Genomic DNA, 24,496 nt, shown 5'->3' on the forward strand with positions numbered 1-24,496 from the left:
GTCGTGCCCTGCCGTGGGAGCAGACTTCAGCTGCCCGGAGCGGGTGGGAATGGGGGGGCTCGACACCCCGGCCCCGTGGGCGAGGGGAGCTGTAACCTCCGCGGCAGGAGCTGCAGCCGATGCTCCAGAGACAAGGCAGAAATGGCGCTGCTAACAAATAGTTCTAAAGCAGAGGTTTTAAAGGTCAAAAAGCCGTTTGTGTCGAAGCGCCATGTTTCTGCAGCGCAAAGCATTTGGAGAGAGATACGGGAGAAAATCGTCCAAGCGAGTCAACTGTTTTCCCCAGCAACAAGTCGTGCGACTTGCAACCGCCTGAAGTCAAAGACCAAATAAAAGCAAACAAGATGACAGCGGAAGAGCTATGATTTCTTAGTCAGTGAACCAGGCCGACAACGAATCCACAATGTTGTGTATTTTATTTAAATTAACAAAACTACACGTTTTCCAGGTTGCTTAAAGCATTCTGTAAAAACTGAACTCAACCTAACCAAAAAAGGATATATTATAATAAGACCCAGGGACTATTTCTGAGACATATGAGTAGGGCTTAGGAATTAAGAAACAAAAACCCACACGCACACATACACGCGCCCCGTAAACAAATTGTTAGTGTTTGACACAAAATTTGGTTTTAAAGCTGCAATTGCCCATTTGTAAGGAGCCTTTACAAAATGCAATGCTATACTAAGCTGTAAAAGAAACCATGGACACATCTATCAGAACATAAATATCACATAAGAACCCAATGTAAAAAGGATGTTAAAGTTGCAAAGTCGAGCACTCAGCCCGGAACATGCCGGAGTTACGAGGACATGTGGTAATTTAATTCACTTTGTAATTGAACAACTACTGCAAGTAGGAACATCGCTTGGACCTACTAGCACTTATTTTCCTTACGTAAATTGCTTACAAGTTACATTTTGCCATCTGTTTTGAAGGTACAGTCCCAGTACTTATTTCACGTACAATAAGCGTCCCCCCTCCTTTTTTCTGTATTTTTTTTCCTTTTAAAACACCTTTCCTTTCAGTACAGGGGCATCGTCATCCCACTTTACAAAAAAAACCCCCAAACTCATAAAAAATTACTAGTGTTCCAGTTCAAGTATCCAAAATCACCCACAGCTACCTCCTTAAGTAGCGTCCAGCACTTTTTCTGTGCTACGGGTGACTTCACACGCTCAGACATAGCAGCACATGAGGGACCTCACCCGGAGCGATGCATTCAGCGTGCCTCGGCTCTGACCCTGCCGCCCGGCTGAGACGCTGCCGGGGCAGGGGGAGCCGGGGATCCCGGCGAGGGCGAACGGAACAAACAGAATTGCTTTCTTTTAAGAAAATCCTCCAATTCACAAAAACGCAGCAGCCCTTCCGTGGACGGGTCTGCCCGGTGTGCCGCACCCCGATCGGAGCCCTGTTCGATGGTGCACAACTTGGGGTTCCCAGCAGCCAAAAGGATGCAAGATTATCTACGCTGCCCTCTCTTTCTTCATAGTGTTGAGCTCTAATAAATGGTATTTTAAATGCTACTTTACAGAGTGCCGCTCTTGTTGGGATCGTAACAGCCCAGCACCTCCTGATGCGACTTGTTTGGCGCCGTCAGCAGCCCCGGTGAGAAATCCCTTCTGGGGAAAGGCTGGCGAGGAGATGGGGTGCCTGGCCAGCCCCACACACGGCTAAAGGGCAGTCGCTAGCCACTCCCTGGTGGATTGGGAAAATGAGGAGGAATTATTCGAACGCCTCGCCCCAGCTGAAGTATTGACTTGTCTCAAGAAACACGGGGAAGGGAAAGCAAAAGGCAAGGGAAGCTGGTGCTGTATTTGGTTACCAACATGCTTGAAATGGTGACAGGGACGGTTAGAACGGACCTGAGCTGCCCCCCTGGAGCTGCAGCCCCGTGCAAACAGCGGGGCGGGTGCGCAGGGGTGCACGGGGCAGCCAGGGACGGGCATCACCGAGTAGGAGCTGTTTGCTGGGGTGGGAACCATGACGAACCAGCACCTCCTGGTGCAAACCAGAGCCCCAGCTGCGTAGCCCAGAGCCCCAAACTCACACACAAACCCGAACGCGACAGTAAAGCCAGCATGCCGTGGGCTTTAATCAAGTGTTGTAATGCATACATTGGCTAGAGGTGGATTAAGGTTTCATAGATGATCTCACTTCTGGTATTTCCCAATTATACTTTCAATTTTGCAGCCTTAATACTCTAACAATTGATGTGTAATTTCAGAAGTTTTAAGAATCCAAGAACATGTCCCATTTTCCAGGACAGCACTTCTACTGGTACCCACGACGACTGCCTATCAGCGGCTTTGGAAGCTTCCCCTCTCTCCCGAATCTCTGACCCTTCAGCAACAGACAGCAGTAGCAGATTCTTACCTTTTAGGGACAAAACCGGGAGGTTGAGTTACATGTTACTAGCAGTTAACCCGGTCATTTACTAGTGCCAGCTAACGAGGCCCTCTGGATCCTCCAGGCCCCGGAAAGTGTGCCCTGAGCAGCACAGACCCTTCTGGCCATGCTTCTTCCCGCACACACCATTAACACTTCTCTTAACTGGTCCCCAGCACGGTCTGGATTAAGCCTCCACCCCAGATCGGTTCCCAGTCCCCTCGCACTGCCAACAGTCCGACAGCCGGATCTGCGCAGGCACAGCGTGCGGGTGAGTGACCTCATCGCCTGCTTTTGCTCTGAAAAGCAAATATCCACATTAGTGGGTGACAAGCGGATTTTTTCAAGCCCGATAATCCCTGGAAGAATCCAGCTCTGCCAAGCGTGCTCCATCCCGGCAGTGCAAGGAGGAGCAGGGGTGCCCAGCGTCCTCTGCCCAGCTCACAAGCACAGGAACTGAGAACGCACCGTCCCTCCCGTGGCCCTTCTCTTCTCCCCATGGCACCTAAGCAGCATAAAAATGAGGGAGCCATAACAAAGAAGAAAGACGGAGGAGGACAACAAAAGCAAGGGAAGCCAAAGGGGCTGAGAATAGGCAGGAGCTGGCTGTGGGACCGGTACCTCTGGGAACTCGGGACAGGAGCACTCCTTTCTCCTGCAACTCAGCTCAGGCATCCACTTTTTAAGTTCCCCTATATTCAACAAACAGCTGTAAAACCTACTGAGAAAACATGTTGCTGCTTCTATTAAAATCTTACGTATTGCAGTCTACTCCCTTCCCCAGCTGCGCTTCATTCAAGTGACAGGGGTTTGCTGCAGAGTTGCAGGGCTGTACTAAAGACCTCAAACAAGGTTCAATACAATTATAGATGGTGAAACTACATGTTTTTAAAATAAGGCTTTAGTCCCCCCAACAACCAACAGCTTGTTTAAAGTTGCACGCAAGAAGAAAACTGGAAGTACTGAATACGTGCTCACCGACTGAGCTCCCTGCACCACCTTCGTGCACAGGCACAGGGTAGCCAAATAAAAACTGCCCAAGGTCAGCTCTGCCCCTTCCTAACCTCTGAATGGGCAACTTTGCAACCTTAATGCTTTTCTAGCAGGTTTTTACGTGCTCGAGTGTAACACAATGTACATATCCCTCCCCCCAGAAATAACTACGCCATTATTAAAGAGTTTACAAATGTCCCGCTCGGTGTCACCACTCTGTGAAAATACACTAGATCCGGGGTGCTCGGGAAGCGAGTTAGGTCAGAGGGGTCTCCCCTCCCGCAGGGCGTTGTGTTGTCCTCTGCTCTCCACCCCGGTCTGGGTCCCAGCTGAGGCCATCTCAGCGTTACTCCTGAGCCTCCTTGCGAGCCAGCTTATAAACCTCCGTCGGCCCATCCACGTGGGTGATGGTGGTGGTCAGCTGAAGCTCTTCCCCACTGTTTACTCCCAGGTCACCTGAGAGAGGATGTTATTCTGTTAGCCTGGTCTCACAATAAAGTATTTGACAGTTAGAAAACAAACGATCTGTTTTATTCCCCCCAGGCCTTCAGGAGCTCCCTGAGCTATAGACTACGCAGCAGCTCTATACATGCTTTTATTTACAGTTATTTAAATACAAGCATATCGACAAAGGACTATTTCTGTGCTACTGAAGACACAGGATCCAACAGCATTGCCATTCTCCACTTGCCCAGATTTCTGTTTTCTCCTTTCCTCATCGCTCCATTTCAGCTACACAATCACAACTGGGCGATGCTAAAAGGTACAAAAACCATCTAGAATGTTTTAGACACCCTTGGCTAAATACTCAAACCTCTTTAACCTAGTCGTTAATTAAAATGTCTGCTAGAAAAAACAAACCATCATTTGCATAACATTTCAATGTGCTGAGTGGGTACTTTGGCCAAAAAAAAAAGAAGGCACAAAAGGCATCACCCACTTTATATCGCTTTCTTCCCATGACAGCCTTCAGATCGTTTAGAGTCATTTACCGTTCGACTGGTCTTCACCATAATTCTTGTGCGACGGCGCGTACAGGAACATCAGGGCGAAGACGTAGAGGTTCCACATCCCATAGATGCCGGTGAAGAAGGCGCTGTTCACTTGTATCGTAATGTCCCCCCACTTCCAGTGGCCTTCGGTCACCTGCCCGGGAGAAAGCAGACACGCACGGGCCAGTCAGTAAGACCAAATTCTCTAAAAACACAGAAGCAACCCCGCTAAAGCACTAACTTGGAGTAAATCAATAAGAACAGTGTCAATTCAACAGGATCGAGTAAATGGAGTAGAACAGATTCAGTGACACAGCAGTCAGGCTAGGATTCTCCTCTTTAGTCTCAATATGCAGGAAAAAAAAGGTCCTTCAAAATGACTGCACCAGGGTTTCTTTAACTTTGATTTATCATTCTTAAATGTGACAAAAATCTCTCACATCCTACGGCCTATCCCTGCTGTAACTGATGTGTTCAGCAAAGATTGCCATGTAAAGGGCAGTACCTAGGAGACAACTAGTTACATCTGAAAACATTAGACTACTATAAATAGACCTTTTATAGAAGGAAAACCAGCATGAATAATGCGAAGAGCTTACGTGCTGAATGCCTGCTTGCAGCTTCTGTCTTAGGAGAGGGGCCTAGGCTGACAGCATCAGCCTTAGACACGCAGAGATTTGTCAAGATTTATGAAAATATCATGAATATTAATATTACTTGCATCATCAATATTAATATTACCTGAAGATACTGAAATGCTCACTTTGCAGTAAAGAAAAAGACCTAAGGGGGAAAGACGAAAGCTAAGCTAGCTTGAAAAGAGTAGCTGGACAAGATTGTTTGCGTTATGCCCACAGGCAGTGACGGTTATGGCCATCAGCACTCAACGATGAATCAAATTGCCAAGTGGCATTTCTCAAACAGCTGCTTCAGTCTAACAGATTTTTAAGAGCAAAATCATCTGCTGCTCTATTTTGCATTGGGACCCACCACATACCCCAAAGCGTAAGTGGTGCAGGGAGGGAGAAACAGCTCCTGCACCCGTAATTCTGCAGTATTGGACTCGCGAGGCTGCACCCATGGCTCTCCTGAAGCTACAAACTGCCTATGCTTAGGAACAACCAGAAATAACGTCTTTGCAACAGGTGCAAGCTTAAAAGTCACTTGGAATAAGCTATTGATTTGTGGGTGTTGGTGTCTTCTCCCAAGTGACTAGTGCCAGGACAGGAGGAGATGGCCTCAAGTTGCGCCAGGGGAGGGTCAGGCTGGATATTAGGAGAAATGTCTTTCCGGAGAGAGTGGTGAAGCACTGGAAGAGGCTACCCAGGGAGGTGGTGCAGTCCCCATCGCTGGAGGTGTTCAAGGAAGGTGTGGACGTGGCACTGCGGGACATGGTTTAATGGGCATGGTGGGGTTGGGGTGGTGGTTGGACTTGATGATCTGACAGGTCTTTTGCAACTGTAGTGATTCTGTGATCAAAGTACATTTAAGTAGTGATATAAGCTCATTTGTACAGAGAGACTGCATCAGAGCTCAGAATAAATAGGTATAGATACTGTCAGAAACAGCAGGGTTGCAAAGTCAACCCAGGGAAGATTGAATTCTGTTATTTCTCTGTGGGCAGACAAAGCCACCGGATTCTTTCAATGCGAACAGAACATTTTTCCTCTTGCTGAGTTCTCAGAAACAACTAAACCATGTTGGCTGACACTTCAAACAGCACAGCCCCAAACCTTACCGTGAGCCAGAGGCCTTTGTGATGGCTTCAGCCTAAGCAATTTTATGGCAGTGCTTCAAATAAATGAAAACAACTTCTTAAAAAGCAACTTATTATCAAATCTGCTTATAACAGGCATGCTCTGTCTGAAGAGCAAGTGAGCCGGCGTCATTTGCGGCTAGGGAATCGGAGGCTGATGTTCTCAGACGGAGCCAAGTTTCGTCACTCACCTGGCTCACGATGAAGAAGATGACCGTCATCGCTGCGCAAGCCAGGGTAATGAGCATCAGGAACTTGAACCTAAAAATCAGCCCCTGTTTAGAGACAAATGTCACTGGTCACATTAACAGAATCCACAAAACCCATTTTTGTTTTTAGCATATACAAGACAGAAGTATAAAAAAGAAAAAAAAAAAGGGTCCAACCCACGAAACCCCAAAGCAAAACAACCTCCACCCACTCCTCTGCGCCGTGTTCACGACAGCCCATATTCTCCGCTCCCCACACGTCTGCATTCCTCCCGGATGCTCCGAGCCGGGTGTGCATGTCTGGACAGCTCTGGCTTTCCATTACATTTGCTTTTGTGACTGATTTACCAAGAGTTAACGTGGAAGAGGAGGCAGGTCAGGGTAAGACATGGGTTTCACCCACCAGCCAGCCTGATAGCTCATAGCTTTTGTAAAACAAACATCTATGGAGAGCTTGCATGGCTTAGCAAGACGAGTCGGTGTTTCTACGCTGCGGGTACAGGGTCCGTACCAGACTAATCCTCACCTCCAGAGCCTGTCGGGGAGGAAACTGCAGCGATTCTCAACGCCTGTCAAAACTACGCTGGCTCTGACAGGAGAACGTGGATTATAAGACAAACAAAGGCTCAAGGTCACTCGGTTGGGAATTTGGCTGCACACTGTACTTGCTTTCACCAGTTTTACATTTTTACTTACAAATTCTTTTGGCGTTGTTTTTGTGTGTGTCTGGGTTTTTTTAACCTGTTTCTGGTATTTTGGTGGAAATGTCAGTGTCTGCGTAGTTACTATGCCACACTGCGACAACAAATGGCTATTAATTCAACTCTTCCAGATCAGATGCATGCTTGCCAGATGTTTGTATACAGAGCACAGCTGCAGCAGCTCTACAATACAAGCTGAAGTCCTGTGCCTCTTGCTGAAGAGAAAGCTGGAAAAAATACTCCTTATCTTCTTCAAATTCTCTCTAGTCCTATTTTCTATTTTTTTATGTGCATTCCTGATGGGTGATAATGGACTTGTTTAAATCAGAAGTGACCATCACTTAACAGAACAACATTGGTGATAAATATTTACATGCCCATGGAAACAACAGGCACTCTCGGCTTAAGCACTTAAACTGAGCTCCTCGTGTTTTGCAGCACTTAAAGACAGCTAGGACAGAAACAACATACAATATCATGGGCTAAAACCAGGGACAATGGGCTGAACGTGTCCCATCTCGATCCTAGCGGGACAGTTTCCTCCCTGCAACTTGGTTAGGAAAAGACAACCCCAAAAATCTAAATTCACACCATGGAAAAACAGGGTGGCCTTAGCAACGCTTTCCATTAAACACAATAAGTAATATTACAGGAGGAGAAATGGAGGTATGGGGAACTGATGTGCTTACAACCCATAGTAATTTAAATGGTAATTTAGGCAGTTTTCTTCTATTCGCCGACACTGTTGAGTAAACTGGGAGATGGCAACTACTTATAGAAAAGGAGAGCTAGCTTACATACCCTCCTGACAGTTGAAAATACTTCATCCGGACTAAAGACCCAAATAAAGAAGAAACTTCACAACAGTCAAACTAAACAGCATTTAGGGTTTCAGGCAACACAAGAAGGCCAATACAGATCAGATCTTCCAATTCAGGACTATATGGATAGAGAAGGTCTCAGTATAGACTTTAAGGTCAAAAATGCATCTTAAAAATAAAGTATTGGGCAACAAGGAGGGACATTACCTCGTAATGAAGGCGGCGAGCCTTGCTCATGGCTGGGAGGCTTGACTGCTTTCCACTGATGTTTCTGAACACTTGGAAGACCATAAAACACAGGAAGAGAAAATAGAGACACAAGCAGATTCCCGCGACTATAATAAAGGCCATCTGGGCAGCGCAAGTTAAGAGAACATGGTATGAGCTAAACAGAAATAGTAGAAAACATTATTCAGGCGATTCACTTATTTTAAGGTCATCCCAAAGATCATAATTAAACTTCTAGCGGGCAGCAAACACTCAGGACAGCAGCGTGCCTGAGAGCAAGGCAGCACGGGTCAAGCCCACTGGCTCGGTGGGGAGCGCAGGCTCCGATGTCCCCCAGCGCTCGGCACGGCAGCGAGGAGGGATAACACGCCAAATCGCTCGCCTGTTCGAAACCTGCAGAGGAGATTTGGGAAGCCGTCACCAACCAGCACCATCTTCGGAGAGGCTCCTGCGAGGGGGTTGGATGTCGCGGAAGGGGGACTAATCGCATTAGCTTATCTCAGCCCAGTAATCGAAATTAATGGCAGTGAAAGCCAGCCCTTCCAGCGGGACCTGGCAGCCTGAAAGAGCAATTCACGGAAATGCCTCAGCAACATGTGCCTGAGCAATGGCAGCAAACTGGGGGGCAGATGCTATCGCAGCTGGGGCTGGGGGGGAAGGCGGAGCGGGCGCTGCTGGAGCAGCACTGGCTCTGGGGTTATCGTGATGACACCCAGGACCTAAATCCCCCATGCTTCCCCCCAAATCTCAGACATCTTGAGGGGACTGCAGAGAGGTGGGTGCTGGTCTCTTCTCCCAAGTGACAAGTGATAGGGCAAGAGGAGATGGCCTCAAGTTGCGCCAGGGGAGGTTTAGATTGGATATTAGGAAAAACTTCTTTCCCGAGAGAGTGGTGAAGCACTGGAAGAGGCTGCCCAGGGAGGTGGTGGAGTCCCCATCCCTGGAGGTGTTCAAGGAAGGTGTGGACATGGCACTGCGGGACATGGTTTAGTGGGCGTGGTGGGGTTGGGTTGGTGGTTGGACTTGGTGATCTGACAGGTCTTTTCCAACCTTAGGGATTCTGTGATTCTCCAGTGACTTCCCCAAGCACAGCACCAGTTCCTGGCAGCACCTAGCACCAAACCTGCCAAGAACTGCTTCTTCCAAACGACACCGGCATCTCCCACAGCGCCTGAGCCCCACCTCACAGCCCCAGTCTACCAAAAGGAGGAGGGTCTCCCCACACCCCACAGGTGTCTGGCAGGAGGGGAGCAGCTCCCTCGCCTACCGACACAGACCGAGCCTGCCCTGAGCCGGGTGGAAGGATACAGCCAGCTCTGTGCCAACTTCAGTGGTCCAGATGCTGTAGAAGGGGTTCTTCAGCTGCACCCCCCTGCAAAGAGGAGAGAAAACACCGAGCTGCCACAGAAGCCAACAGGCTCAGAGAGCCCCACGCCTCCTCTGCAGCCTAGAAAGAGCCAGCCACACTGCTTTCCTGTGGGAGCGAGGAGGAGACAAGGTGGGAAGCATTTCTTTATGGCTCTATAGGACAAGATATGCTGCTGGGAAACACCAGCATGCTTCAGTGTGCTCACCAGAGCCGCTCCTCGCTTCATGAGATGGGGCTGTGCATCCAGCCACGGGGGTTAAGCTGCTGGTCCCTGCTGCGGGAGGTGGCTGGGAGCCTCTGCTTGCTCCTCAGGGAAGGCTCGCCCCAGGGAGCGGCACACACGGGCTGGAGAGCAGCGCTGCACCTACCTCTCACACATGTCGAAGATGAAGAGGCAGAAGGAGCCAACAGCTATGGGTCCAACCTGCTTCCAGTACCCCGAGAGACGATTCCGCTCGTTCTGGTCCTAATCGGAGGGTCAAGAGGTGGCGATGAGGAGGAGAAGAAAAAGGAAAAACAAGTTAGCGTGAAGTCCTCTCACCTGGCGCGAGTCCCCACAGCATTGTGTCCAACACTCAACAAGTATAAGCGAGTTGCCAGGTATCGCTGCAAGTGGGGCTGGAAACCACTTCCCCTTCTGTGTTGCACCCACCATCATGTGCTCTCCGCAGAAGATGATCCAAAACGACAGGAGCATGGCATAGAAAATGCCTTGTCGAATGTCTCCAAAAAGCAACATCCAAGTCCAGTCAAATCCGATGGAAAACCACTCCACAGGGATGTTAATGAACGTCATGGAAATTCCCAGAGCAAAGATGACCCTGGAGAGGCAGAAACACCATCCCTTTCCGGTTTGCAAGGCAAGGACACAGAGCCCCAGAAGCTGAAGCTGTGCATGAAGAGCAACAGAAGAAAATCTGGCACTGTTCGGGCAGTGGCGTTGGGGCATCACCTCCTGCCAGCAAACCCTCTGGGGCTAAGCCCCTCTGAGCAGCCACGGGCAAATGCAGCTGCTCATTCTCTGGGAGTGGGAATTCCCAGAAGCTATGGATGTCTCCTGTTCCCACTGTGCCTGGGTGGAGGGAGGGCACAGAGAAGAGACCACTCCTGTCTCCCCAAACATGGGCTCTGCCAGGGAGCAGTGACCACCTCGGTCAGGGTCCTCTTGCTTGAAGGTCACCTTAGCTAACGCGCGAGCCCCTACTCACTTCTCCAGCAGGACAGGAGCGCGTGTCATCAGCGTGATCCGTCTCCAGTACCAGACCATGATAATTAAAATGCTGGGGGTAAGGAAGGTCTTCATGGCAAACCACACTTTTGTAAAGCCGCCGTTTTGGTGGATGCCCTAAGGAAAACCAAGGTGGAACGCAATAGCTGTACAGGGTTTAACATCATTACTCCGTGCTTCTCCTTACAGGAACTGACAGGAGAGGCACGTACATGGCAGTACATGTAAGAACACGTAGATGCAACTACTCTTTGAAAGATGCAGTTTGCCCAACACAGGAAAGGGAGCAGGTGCCTACTTAGCACCCAGGCCATCTGAGCAGGCGTCAGAGGTCCTAAAAACAAATACCAACACACAGAGCTCCCACTGCAAGGTGGAGAGCAGCCGAGAGAGGGGCAGTCTGACACAGGGCGGAAAAAGCTGGCAGAATTGCTCTCAGACAAGTAATAAAATACTCATGAAGCCAAGTCACCACTGGTGGGAAACGCATCAGCCAAATTAATGCATTTCTCCAGACACACGCCCTCCCACTGCTGTCTGCGGCCACCACAGCCGGCTGGCTCGCTGCTTCTGCCGAGAGGGATGGTGGTGGGAGGTTTTCCAGCTGGGAGTACCCATGGCCACCGAGCCTCAAGGGAGGGCAGGAGCAGAGATAGCTGACAGCCATCCCAAACATCTGCGTGGCGATGGCCAACTCCAAGACAGACCAGGACCCCCCCGAACCCTCCGTAGGTCCTATCTGTGAGAGGCAGGGCTTAATCAGGTGGAGGACTCTGCACCAGAGCCAGACTGTGGTGGGGAGGAGAGGACACAGGGGAGCTCACGGAGCCACGGGAAGAGTCCAGCTCTAGAGGTGGTCACAGGGCAGTGCAGGAGGGTGGCACTGCTCAAGGCTTGGGGAGGGCTCCTCAGAAGAAAGCAGTCCAAGAGGGCATTCCTCGGAAAAGAGGGAAGTCACGCTTGCTGGAGCGTGTCCAGAGAAGGGCGACGGAGCTGGTGAGGGGTCTGGAGCACAAGTCTGATGAGGAGCGGCTGAGGGAGCTGGGGTTGTTCAGTCTGGAGAAGGGGAGGCTGAGGGGAGACCTCATCGCTCTCTACAACTCCCTGAAAGGGGGTTGTGGGGAGGTGGGTGCTGGTCTCTTCTCCCAAGTGACAAGTGACAGGACAAGAGGAGATGGCCTCAAGTTGCGCCAGGGGAGGTTCAGGCTGGATATTAGGAGAAATTTCTTCCCTGAGAGAGTGGTGAAGCATTGGAAGAGGCTGCCCAGGGAGGTGGTGGGGTCACCATCCCTGGAGGTGTTCAAGGAAGGTGTGGACGTGGCACTGCGGGACATGGTTTAGTGGGCATGGTGGGGTTGGGGTGATGGTTGGACTTGATGATCTGACAGGTCTTTTCCAACCTTAAGGATTCTGTGATTTGCAGGTAGGAACTACACGCGATGAAAAGTAGGACCTCGCTGTGGATCAAAGAGATCAAGAAAGGAGCTGCAGCAGCCCCCTGGCAGACATCACGGACAGAAGCAAGACATACACTTACCACGAGGCGGATATCCTTGATTTCTCCAATGCCCACGTTAATGCCCTTCCTCTCATTCACGGGGAGACGGATGTTGATAAGGTAGAATTTGTGGGCCACGCTGCCGATCTCCATGAAGGGAAGGAAGTCACAGTCGTAGTGACGGCCTTCAGACTCCAGGGTCTAGCGAAAGGGCACAGAGCAGCACGACGGCGGTCAGCCTCAGACAGGCCAGCACGCCCTCCACGGTGAGGGTCTGCAAAAGCCCTAATGCTGAACATAGCTGGGACCATTGCTAGTACCGAGCGCCTGTTTGCTAATTCCAACCTTTGCCTGGGGAGAATCTGTGGAGAACATCAGCAGCTTGGGGACATTTTTGCTCAAGTTTTTGAATGTTTTGGGTCATTGAGTCAAGAGTGTTTGAACTCAAGCAGGTTCACACCTCAGGCTCTTACATATATTTAAAGTCAAGGGAGTCTTTTGAGATGAAAGGCTGCTTTGGGATCCAAGCTTCCTCCCTCAGCAAGCACAACTTGAGCCAAAACAAAATACGCAACCCTCTCACACATGTCTTAATGTGGAGGTTCTTAAGTCCTGTTTTACTAGTAATACTCTCCTCCGCACCTTCTAAGTATTTACTGCATATATTTGGCTGTATGGAAGAGTACGGGCGTTACCAGACACATAAGTGGGTTGCTGAAGGGGACTGTGAAATGGGAGAACAAGACACAGAGCTGAAAAACACGGCATGGTAAAGAGGCACCAGATTAATTTAAGCACAGGAATTACAGTCTGCTTTATTTAAACAAGATGCTCTGTTCTCAATTGCTAGCTGTGCTCTCTGCTCCTAAGCTTTGCAGCTTGAGGCATTAAGAAGTTACTTTAAGAAACTCTTGCCCCACCTCTCCAGGTTCTTTGAGTGCTGCAGTGTCCCTGGTGGGCTATTTCCTCGCCACTCCTGAAGAACAAGGTTTTGTCCATCACAGAAGTACAAGATGGAAAGGTCCAAGTTCTCTAGGACGGTTGGGGGTATACAGATCTCAAAGCGTTCAAGTTCCAGCCTGATCGCAACTGCAGAGGGCAATTTTGCTTGCACCTGGATCTGTGTGTTGACCTCACACCTCTTCTTCCTTACAGTTTTAAATCTACCTTTGACTTCATCCCCTTCTCTTGTATCACCAAACAGAACCATTTGCATGTAGAGCTCATCACGTTTTCAAAGATTTTGAGCCAAGAGAAAGCTGACATGCTTCAAAGTTATGATTGAACAACTCGGAGCCTCTAGGAAGCACCATGAAGGAAAGGAAGAGGACAAGTCCCACCACGCTCCCACACCTCCCATGTCATCAAAACACCTTACTTTTGGTGAGCCAAAGGTGCATTTCAGCTTCCTGATCTCTATTGCATGCGCTATTTCTTCCCAATCATCAAACATGTCATCACGATACGCTAACGACACATCCAGGGTAATTTCTGCATTTTCTTCTGCAAGAGTAAGGAGACATCAGGCTTGTTAGAGAGGAATGGTACAGAACATCAGAAGGGTGGGAGAGCCTCTAGACACTGAAAGGACCTCTGAAAGGCATGCAGCTATGGAGGGGAATGGAAATTTTTACGTTCCAAACAATACAGATCAAATTACCTTTTTCAAAACTTTTTATCTCCTCTCTAGTAGAGAAGAAAGAACTTTTACCGGTTGCAATGGTCTGATATCTTTGTAACATATCATGACTTACAGCTTATGTTACGGTTGCGGGTGAAGAGCGGTATTTATTCAAATAACATTAGAAACACTAATGCATATAAAACTGGAACCTAGACAGCTGCAGAGACAGACAGTAAGCCAGAAAGCCACCCAGCACCCTCACCACAGGTTGGCAGAGGGATGGTAAGAGAGGCTTCAATGTAGACTTTCTGCAGGTAATGCAAGGGTGTGCAATAGGTCCTTCTGCTTTGGGAAGCAACTGGATTGCATCATAGGATTTGCTTTAAATTGACATTGAAATAGCATTGTTACTGAAAACCACAAAAAAGATAAAGTATATAACTGTATATACTGCGTGCGTAGTTAGATGAACCATATAAAGGAGAAACCATGCAACTAATGGGACACTTTGTTCATTTAGACATGATAGCAGAAGTCATCTATCAACGTAACCTTACGTTTCTTCTGGCTGTAGGTTCGCCATCCATAAACACTGAAGCCCAACATCTTGAATAAAAGGTCTAGAATATGCCCCTTAACAAAGATGTTTTCTACCAGAGAGATTTTTAAATGAAAGAAACAAAAAGGGAAAAGTCAAAACGCATCACCAAAAGTCCAAGTCACTTCACAATTGCCCATACCTAGGATCCTCCTCACAGTAGGAGTATGGTGTGTAACTGTTTTTAAATACGCTCTTGCTAGGATGCTGCCAAGAGGTCATGGCTGCAAGAAGGAAACGGGGCTGGAACAGACTTATTTAGGTGCCATAACTGAGCAAGTTCATGAGTTACAAGAGTTACAGTTAAAGCCTGCCAAGCAGCAACACATAAACATACTTTAAAAACCCCAGGCAAGTCTGTACTAGCTCTACCAGATGTAAAATCCTCCTATTTACCAGGCCCAGATCCCAGGGAAGGCTCTGAAAGAGGAACACATTCAGAAACGAGCATGTGCGTGCTACAACCTAGCCTCTTTTCGTAGATCACCAAACTGAGAGCTGCAGCTGTTGGAAACGTGTTGGAAACGTGTTGGAAGATGGCTGCAGAACCACCCGCTGTTGGAAAAGCGTTGGAAGATGGCTGCAGAACCACCCACCGCTGGAAAAGCGTTGGAAGATGGCTGCAGAACCACTTGCGCCGGTGTCGAAGTACCACGCTCTCACTGCAAACAGCTCAGGCTTGCAAGCTCCCTGGGAGCGCGCCATGGCACACTCCCGAGCTCAGGAGGTCCGAAATGCCTCTGCAGATCTAGGCTGACACACCCCCCATTCCATCAGGGCCGCGTCACTCCATAGGCAGACACTGTATGTGCTCTGCCCTGTAAGGATGCGGAAGGCGTACACGATGCCAGCGCCCATAGCCTTTCACCAGGAATAGTCTGTATGACAACAGGGCTTGCTTGATCTCACAGCAGCAGCCCGCGCACGGGAACGGGCTGCAAAGACATGTCAACACTTGGTGAACTTTGAAGTTCAGCTCCAAAAAAAATCCGGTCTTGGTAATCCTGAAAGGGAGACTGTTTCATGTCTACAAGTAAGCATGAGTCTTTCAAGTGCTGTGTGTCCCATATATTTGTCATCTTTTTCAGCTATATTTTTGTTGGGAATATGCGGTGGCATACTCATCCAAAATGATGGGAAGGGGCGTGGATGGTATCTGTGGTTTAGACTTGCTATTTATACAGTGTTTGGAGGTGGCTCTGTTATGCATCTGATGTGGACGCATCAAGATTTTTCTCTGCATTTTTTTTGCACACATGATCTATAACATCCAGATTGAGATCAAGTTCCTTTCCGCAGCAGCCATTAGTTAGGTTTCCATGAAACATGAATTTGCCATCTCAGATCCGCTATTTAGAAGACCAGCAAAACAGATAAATGGGAACATAAGGTTAAACTTGGCCCAGCTAAAAAGAACTACAAACTTCATTTCAGAAGCCATAAAACCAACTGGAATGCTTGGGATTAAATCCAACAAAAACTGCTTTCATTATTTCATCTTTGCAATCCAAATGTTGCTGCTGTCATCAACTATGAAAACCAGAAGGCAGGAGATACACTAGTGCGTGCCTTTCCAGAGCAATGGATCAGAATCTCCCTCTGAATTTCCATCAGTCTCTGCGTCGGGGTAACACCTCCCATCAGAACAGAGTTTTGTACAAAGACCCTTCAAGACTGTCAATATAAAATACAGACATATGTATGCATACATACGCACACACACACACATATATATATGTATTTCAGCACAGCAGACTGATAGTCCTCCCCAGTCCCCTCTCAGCCTTTCATTAGCCATCTCCATTCTCCCAGAGGAACAAATAAGGACAGTGTTTGGCAGAGAACTGACTTTTAAGAAGATTCGTGACTTATTCACGTTAAACCCAAAATGTCTGACGGTGAAGAGACAATTTGGGTGCGTGGGTCCTTTTCCTGCACAGCGATAACACTCCTGAAGGCCTCTGCACGCATACGTGCGTGAGGGGAAGGAGGAGAGAAGCAGCAGCTTATGTTCCACCACGCTTGGCTTCAACATAAAAGAACGGTGTTTCAAAACAGCGTTATTTACCATCAAAACAGCTGATGGGAGGAGTGAACAGGAAGCAAGAGACTGACAGTCAAGCCAGTTTTTACTTCTGGAAGTGCTGAGATTGAGCAGAGTATTTTAATTATTCAAGGCTGAGCCACAGCAAAAGAGGAAGAATTCATGCAAGGAAGAGAAAAAGCTACTGCAAACCTGTGCTCAGCTTCCCAGGTGCTATCGTGTTCGAGGAAAGCAATTATTCAGTTCCTCCACGCACGTTAATCAAGATTCTCCAGAATTTCCCAACAATAAAAGGTAGAAATAAGTAGGTAGAAATTTCTTATTCAGTACCAAGAGATGAAATTGCCCATGCCAAGAAACATCATCTCCCAAGGGCCACATCAGAGCATCTCTTGACGGCACGCTCCAGATTAACCTTGCCTTCACAGAGCTTGTAGATAACATCTCAATAATTTGGAGCCTGGTAAATCCCCTCTGATACTAGCAGCTCAAGCACTGAGTGACAACCTCACTAGCATCATGGGCTTACATTAAAACCCCTACAGAAATGACAGGTTTGTTTAGATGATTATGCGTTCCAGGGATGACCAACGAGGAGAAGACACGCTCCTGCTGGGGTTCCCAGCTTTGAGCTTTCTCAGCGACTCTCCGTTCGCAGGGCTATGAGAAGCTCCGAAGCAGGTCAGAGCCACGACCCCCCTACAGCGAGGGACTCCCCGGTACCCGTCATGCTCCGAGCACCGCCAATGTGTTTTTTTCAAGTTGGCATTTTACTGCCAGACGTTCAGTGCCCAAGATCTTTTCTGTGATTCACTTTTAGTGTGATATTAGCAGAGGATATCTTCACTCACGTTACAATAGTCTAAAAATAGAGAAGTTGTTCCAGAAGATGGCTCTGTGCCAGCTGCATACTAATACAGCTGTCTGGAAAGAAGTGCATGCAAGCAAACGGAAGAAATGCTAGAATTATTTGCATTACACTTCCATGTTTCACCAGCTCTCTAAAATTATAAAACCTACCAAAGAGACCAAAATGAGATGAATTTGAACAGGAGTCTGCAGTGCTCGGCCATTCGACTGTACGCAATTGCTTTCCAACTGCAAAGAAACCAGAGGTCATTCTCGCTTCCTAACATTTTAAATTCATTAGATATAAAAAGAGAAGAAAACAAGGGGTTTTGGTTGGGTTTTTTTAGACTGAAAATTTGTAAAGGCCCCTCCGTACTCTTATGCTGCCTGATAAATAAAGGCGTCATTATCCAATGCCCAGCATGGTGCAACCACCACTTTGTACTCCTCAGGGACATTGCATTCCTGGATGTCAATTCCGTATTAAGCCATTTCAGGTTTATTTTTCCACAAGGTGAAACTGAGGCAGGAAGAGCCCAGCTCTGGGGGCTTCTGAAGCCTGTGGCAGTCAGGGAGCGAGCAGCCTCCAGGTCCCTGCTCCAGCTAAGCATGGATACCGGTGAATTATTTCTTGGCACGTAGAAGGTCATGCTGCAAAGCGGTTCAGAGAGAAGGACTGATGTTCCCTGTTAAGAACACTGCAGCTTGCCAAATGCAAACAGGCCAGACCCATGGCAGCAGACCAGCCCAAAAATAAATAAAATTAAAAAAAAAAAAGAGAAATCCCCTCCAAGCTCACAGCACATCCTCCCACCCTTCTCCGAGGTACCCTGCCCATGAGAGCCCAGCAGCAAGATGTCCCAACAAGCAACAGCTAAAGCAAAGCAGGAATGAGTTTTTAAAGTGCATCTGCTGTGCAGGGAATGGAGGTGACCACCTAACCTACCAAGGAAAGGGGATTTGCACACTCCTTACCAGCAACCCCGGCCATGGACGGCCGCAGCGCTGCTCTGCAGAGGGGAAGGGCGGGCTCCAGGAGCCGCCTCGGCTGCCCGTCCCGACTGGGAGCAGGGACCGTCCTTCCAAGGGCAGGTGCTATTTTGGAGAACAGTCCTCAACAAGCTGAACAGCCTTCATCCCTCCCCTGAAAGCACCCCATGTTCCTCAAACCCAACGATGGGAACCAGACCTAACTGCGCAGTGACGGAGTAACACTTCAGCTTTAAAAGAAGCCTTTTGTGCGCAGGACAACGCTGAGGGCTGGAAACCGTTGCTCCCCTGGGGACGTGGCCGGCGGCACCGCAGATGGATGGCAGGGCTGGATGGCTGCACACCGGCACTGCGGCCGCTGCTGTGTGCCAGCAGTCGTGCGAGCGCCGGAGGGCTTCCTGCAGTCCCTGCGAACGCAGCCTTTTGCACCCCAGCGGGAGCGGGTCCTGCTCGCCAATGCTGCTGTCCTCACGAGTGGCACCAAGATCGCCCGTTGCAGCTTTTGCGACTGAGGTACGGGCGGTTTTAAGAGATCTCATTTCTCTGTCCACCACTTTTCCCTGTTCTGGAAGGGGGGTTTTAATAATTGAATGCACGATGCGTCAAAAAAGGACAAGGACGGCTTGGGCACAGAAATAGCCTTTTCCTCAGAGAAACAGCAAGTCTGAGTCTCTCCCAGCTTTCTGTGAAGGATAAACACGAGGGAAGTAGCTCAGCTACTAAACAGCCGCATTTCGAAAATATTTCTGAACATCCGCAATTTGAAAGTCTGGAGCAAGTTCCCAAGGCGAATGTGATAAAGGCTGGTTCCTCCTCTGAAGGGTACGGATCCCACGGGGCCTTTCGGGATGCCCAGCCCCTCAAGGCTGCCGGCGGCTCTCCCGCTCCCCGGGGCACCTTGCCAGGGCTGCCCCTTCCCTCCGCCCCGGGAAAACCCTTGCTGGCTGGATGAGGAGGGCTGACGCACAGGCCTGACTCCGGCTCTCCGGAGGTGAGGGGAAGCGCCTGCATCAGGCCCGTGAGTCACCCCCATGTCTCCCTACGGGCAGCCTCGCCGCCCCCCGCCCCGGAGCATCCCTCTCCCAGGGATGCTGGCAGCCAGCAGCCCCGGAAAACCCGAGCCCACAGACTCGCAGCGGATGCATAGTGTTTGTTCTGTGCATTGGCCTTGCTTAGGGATTGCATGGGAAGAGGACGACCGCACGCCTTTGCAGAGAGAAGCAGGCGACAGTTTGAGATGCAGCTCAGCAGCGTCCCCAGTGAAGACCAAGAAGGGGAGCACAGCTGAGGCCAGGACCCTGCATCGACTTGAACGTCTTCGGACCACGCTGCGGGGTTTTGGGAGCCACCGGAGACCGGGATGTCTCCCCAGGAAGACAGGCAGCCAGCTTCTTCAGGCGGATAAGAGTGTTTGCAGTTACCAGGCTTTCCAAGATGATCCGAGGCAGCTTCAAGACAGTCATTACGACGGTGACTGGCAGCGGCTTTAACAGCTGCGACGCCTTCCAGGAGCCGTCCCTGGTCTGGCACCAGCCCTGCTGGCATTAACTACAGCAGGGTGACTGCTGCCTTTGAGTTCTCAGATGAAAGCTGGAGAGCAGAAGCTCAAATTGTTGATTGAAAAGAAGAAATGAGGTTATTTCACATCTTCAGTATTGCCTCTTGAGGAGCTAATTCCCATTACCTGACCAATGAAGCTCTTAATACCAATGCAAAGTTAGAAGCAAGATAGATACACATATGCAATTACTTTAGTTTAATGAGATTTATTTTTATTTTCGTAAAATCTGTTACAACACAATCTAGCAAAAAAGAAATGCCTTACTCGCTAGTTTCTTAGATTTTACATTTCATTTACATCTGCCTTCAGCTCAGCACAAAGCGTAGGAAAATAATGTTTTAAAATACTTTCTTCAATCAATGAAAGAAAACCTTCAAGATGTGCCAAATAAGCTCCCACCGTAAGAAGTGTCCATGTCCCTCGTCTCCAAATGCTTCTTATAAACAAAGCACAGCAGCAGCTACCAAACTGATAATGACCAGAAACCGAGTCTTTCCTAGCTGCAGAAGCGGTACGGCTCACCCCCCAACCTTGCTTTTATTACCCAGAGGGTGGCCCAAGACAAGCTTTTCTGCTTTTAAATCTCAGAAAAAGTTCCCACCTTTGAAGCACTTGGTCACCGAACAGCACAAATAATGACCTGAAGAAAAGGCTGTCTGCACTTGCAGGCGCAATTACTGTCACAAGATTGTTTAGCATTTTAGCAACCCACTCCCAGGTGCTCGGCCAGTTACTGACTCCAGCTCAGTGGTTGGACTTTAAAAGCCTCGGAACAAAGTGTTATTTCTCTAACTGCGATCATCTATTGAAGTCTAAGAAGTTGAGGCCTTAATAAAGTCACAGAGCTACTCTCTCCGTGTTTTAGAGATAATTATAGGGATAAGAATACATATGTAAGCTTTATACAATCTCATTTTTAACTTACCCTAATGATGATACATTAAATAGCTAGGAAGGAAGGGGTCCATGCTAAGCAGGCAAGGTGGTAAAGGAAACATAAAGCTGTTGCAAAAGCTTCAGCAGATCTATGGTGCCTGGGCCGTGGTCCCCGCGGTGCTGGCTACCAGCTCCCCCTGCACCAGCACGTGCATTTGCTAGCCCACGTCCCCAGCCCAGCAGCCACTTTCTGGAACGGATTTGCTCCCTGAACTGATCTGCCGCACGGTTAGGTGCCAGACCAACAGACAGGCTGCAGCCAGAGAAAAAGCTACAGAAGCCCCAGCACAGACCAGTTTGAAAAGTAAATAGTTTAGTCACTGTTAGGCTATAGTTGTTAGAGAGAGGGATTTTTCCCAAATGCTCCAAAACACGCAAACACATGTACAACTCTTCTGTCAGTAAGGGGCAAATCAGTCTTGTCCTTGCTCCTCCCAACATCATTTCACAGGTTTTTTGCAGGGTTATTTTTGAGTTTGGTGGGTTTTTTGCAGTTTTTTTCTTTTTTCCATATTTTATCCTCTTCCAGGTACTAAGGGTGCAGCCCAGTAAGACAGCTTCTTCCATGGTTCCTGTACCTATACAGTTTTCCAGTTAATTTGGACCACTGTAGTTTTGAGGCCAGAAGGTACTTTCCATCTGTGTGTATCAAATCCTAGCAAAAAGTGTACCTCACAATGACTGATGGAAGGTAGGGCAACTGTTCAGTTCATCAACAACCAACCTCAAACTGAAGAAGTTAAAGTTATTGTGACAAAGGCTCAGTAAATAAACATCAGCTCTTCTGCAACTGGTGCCCCATGGAGAGCGCATGTTTAAACACTCAGACACGACCGTTCCTTCTTATAAGCTCCTCATGTAAACTTACGGATCAATAATTTCATTTACTAAGTACTTTGGCTCGCAGTTTAGAAACTCATCACATAAAAGCATTTGGAAGACATGGAGCAAAATGCCACGGCTTGAAGTCTTCTGCACTGGGAGGCTAGTAACCAGTTCGAGTTGTTGTATAAAGGATTTTTGGGGCAGAGCCATCAATAAAAATAAAAACCGAAAAATCTCATGACTCTGCATTTCACCACCTCCACACAGACTGAAACATCCAAACCAGAGCGCAGTAAGGTGACGCTGCTGCTCCGGCAGACGCGCTGCCTCCAGAAGAGACATACCCACTCCTCACCTGCTCCAGCAGATCTTCAGTGGTGGCCCTGGGGCTACCTTGTACGGCAGCAACCAAGCCAACCTGCCCAACCTAGTCAACCTGCCCAACCAGCCACACTCAAGTTTCTGCTGGAGCAGTTAACATACGGTGCAGGATAAAAGCAACTTTAAGAAAATCACTTTGGGAAATTAGGCCACAGTCAGCATCTAATGAACGATGGAGAGTGACTTACTTAGGTCATTGTCCATCTTGAACGCGATGTCCAGCTGCATGATGAAAAGCATGAACTGGAACCAGGGGCTCATCTCCTTGCTGGGGAGGGGAATGTGCACGGCAAACACGATATCATTGGCTTCGATCTGCCTGCTCACCGCCTCATCGAAGTCTTTGAGCTTCTCGCAGTGGTTGGGTCCCCAGGGCATCAGCCACTTTGTTTTGTGGTGGTTTTTTCTTACATCAATGCACTTCACTGACATGTAAGGAACAGCTGTAGTGGGGCTGGGAGCTGCGAATGGAAGAGAAACACATTTTTAGCATCTTTAGATATCTTATATAGTGGTTTCCCCACCAAAACATGCAGCTCCCCATTCAACTATTCGAAGGCAATTTAAAACAAATGCATCAAGTGATTCTCCTTCATAGCTCCTTGATCTTGCAGTTAAGTAATTAAGTTTATTATGTCTACAGGCATACTGCTGACTTTGTAGTGGGATCAAATTAGGATTAGCTAGAGCAGTGGGAATCTGCTGGTTCAGTCTCAGATACCTCAGCTACACCAAAATCACATGGAAAGTTATGGCATCTTTTTCCGTGCATACTCTCTTCTAGCTTGCTCACTCAAGCAAATCCACTCGCAAAGCATGTGGCTATCACAACCCTAGACAGATGAACTAATCCTAGACCTTGTGGTCCTGCAGAGTGGGGCACGGCTTACGCAGTGATATGAACCACGCACACACAGCCACCCGTTTCCTTGGACAGGAAGGCTTTTCTCACTGCTGAATCATGCAATTATTTTTTAAAAACATTAGGGAAATAAAAAAGCTCCCAGCGCTGATAAATTGGATATTGCTGCATTAATTTTTCTGTACTTACTTTCATGCCCACCAGTGATCTGGTCTGCGTTATGCCAAGCGAAGAAGGTGGTGCAGCCCTCCCTGTGCCACAACCGTCTCATCTTCCACTGGGATGATGAGCCTCACAGCGGCGCTAGCACCGCTTCCACTGCATGCTCCCTCTTTGCGTGGAAGTACATCCTCATCCCAACACCGCTCAAATCAGTAAGGTAAGCAAAACATGTTTGGAAAACCAAGCTAAACGCAAACGAGGTTCTATCCCGTGAGGTTACTGCCCACGGGCGCCATTGCCAACACACTGTTCTCATGGATTTTTGCCATCGCCGCTGGAGGCGGCAGTGCTGTTTTGAAAGACTACCAATACTTTTGCCGTTTCTCTAATCGCACTGCTAGCGGAGCCAGTCCTACCTCCATCACACAGCGGCTGAGGCAGCGTGCTCAAACAAGGGACGCAAGTTAGCCTGAATCCTTGTAAAGGGAGAGAGCCGCACCACTCGGCATCTAACCCAGCCCAGGGCCGTCACCAGCATCTGCTGTCTGCAAACCTGCTGCAGGAGCCATCCCAGCCTTGCCAAAACTCCCTACGGGGAAAACACGGGGTAAGCTGGCCGCCTCCATGATGCTCCAAAGATCCTTGCTCACCCGCCGCTGCTCGCTGCAGAGAAACATGTTGCACGAAGGCATTTCTTCCTTTTGCTGTAAGTCAGGGGTGAACCAATGATTATTACAACCAAAGATTTGTCTCTCTTTTCCCCCCCTAGTCGCAGGGTTTTTTTAAGAGGTTGAGAGAAAAGAAGCTGAATAGAGATCTTGGCTCTGAAACGCTCCCCAAACTCCGCACTGTCCCCGTCCCCACAGCAAGCGACGAGGCTTTGTGCATGTGCACAAGACATCCGTTTTCATCGTATCAAGATAACGTGTAACATCCCAGGTCAGGTAATTAAAACTACGGAGGATTATACTGTCCGGGCTTTACACCGATGAGGCAACAGTCAGAAACTCTGAAGTACAAATAGGGATGAAAGCAGAAAAGAAATGCATTCCACCTTCAGGTAGAATTTCAGCATAAACCACCTTCAAATCTGAAAGAAAAGGCTTTAAAAAAACTCAAATACATTTCCAACATAGTTCTTCCACGCAAAGAATTCTTATGACGGTGGTTCTGCCCCGTTTCCAATATTGTTTGGGAAATAAATATTTCAATGCTATTTTAATGCATCGCAGAACTGGCAAACCACGGGGACGAGCAGAGCTGGAGATGCTCCAGCTCCTCATCTCCCCAGGATGACCCGAGGGGCTTCCACGGGTCAGAAAGAAGTTCGATAATTCCTCTGTCCCTTATGGATCTATTCCCCTTTTGTCATAGAAAAAAGTATTTTTTTTGCACAACAGCCAGCTCAACACACTTTAATTCCAATACATGTCACTGCAATTAAACGAGAGCTGGCCTATTTTCTGAAGTGTTACCAGGAC

General features: G+C 48.5%; 1 protein-coding gene across 2 annotated transcripts in view; it reads right to left on the reverse strand.

Annotated features, from left to right (window-relative positions):
- Positions 1 to 397: 397 nt before the first annotated feature.
- Positions 398 to 24,496, reverse strand: part of WLS (Wnt ligand secretion mediator) — a 39,145-nt gene continuing 15,046 nt past the window's right edge. The window contains exons 2-12 of one of the 2 annotated variants that reach the window (XM_059821969.1): positions 22,180 to 22,452; positions 13,562 to 13,686; positions 12,223 to 12,384; positions 10,666 to 10,802; positions 10,110 to 10,278; positions 9,826 to 9,923; positions 9,397 to 9,460; positions 8,068 to 8,211; positions 6,321 to 6,404; positions 4,374 to 4,527; positions 398 to 3,837 (exon numbers count right to left, since the gene is read on the reverse strand). In XM_059821969.1, the coding sequence (XP_059677952.1) occupies positions 3,728 to 3,837; positions 4,374 to 4,527; positions 6,321 to 6,404; positions 8,068 to 8,211; positions 9,397 to 9,460; positions 9,826 to 9,923; positions 10,110 to 10,278; positions 10,666 to 10,802; positions 12,223 to 12,384; positions 13,562 to 13,686; positions 22,180 to 22,452 (1,520 nt within the window). In that variant the 3' untranslated portion in view covers positions 398 to 3,727. The remainder of the gene's footprint in view (positions 3,838 to 4,373; positions 4,528 to 6,320; positions 6,405 to 8,067; positions 8,212 to 9,396; positions 9,461 to 9,825; positions 9,924 to 10,109; positions 10,279 to 10,665; positions 10,803 to 12,222; positions 12,385 to 13,561; positions 13,687 to 22,179; positions 22,453 to 24,496) is intronic. The other variant, XM_059821970.1, reaches the window with a different exon arrangement.

Source organism: Gavia stellata, chromosome 10 (genome assembly GCF_030936135.1).
Source record: "Gavia stellata isolate bGavSte3 chromosome 10, bGavSte3.hap2, whole genome shotgun sequence".
Taxonomy (NCBI): domain Eukaryota; kingdom Metazoa; phylum Chordata; class Aves; order Gaviiformes; family Gaviidae; genus Gavia; species Gavia stellata.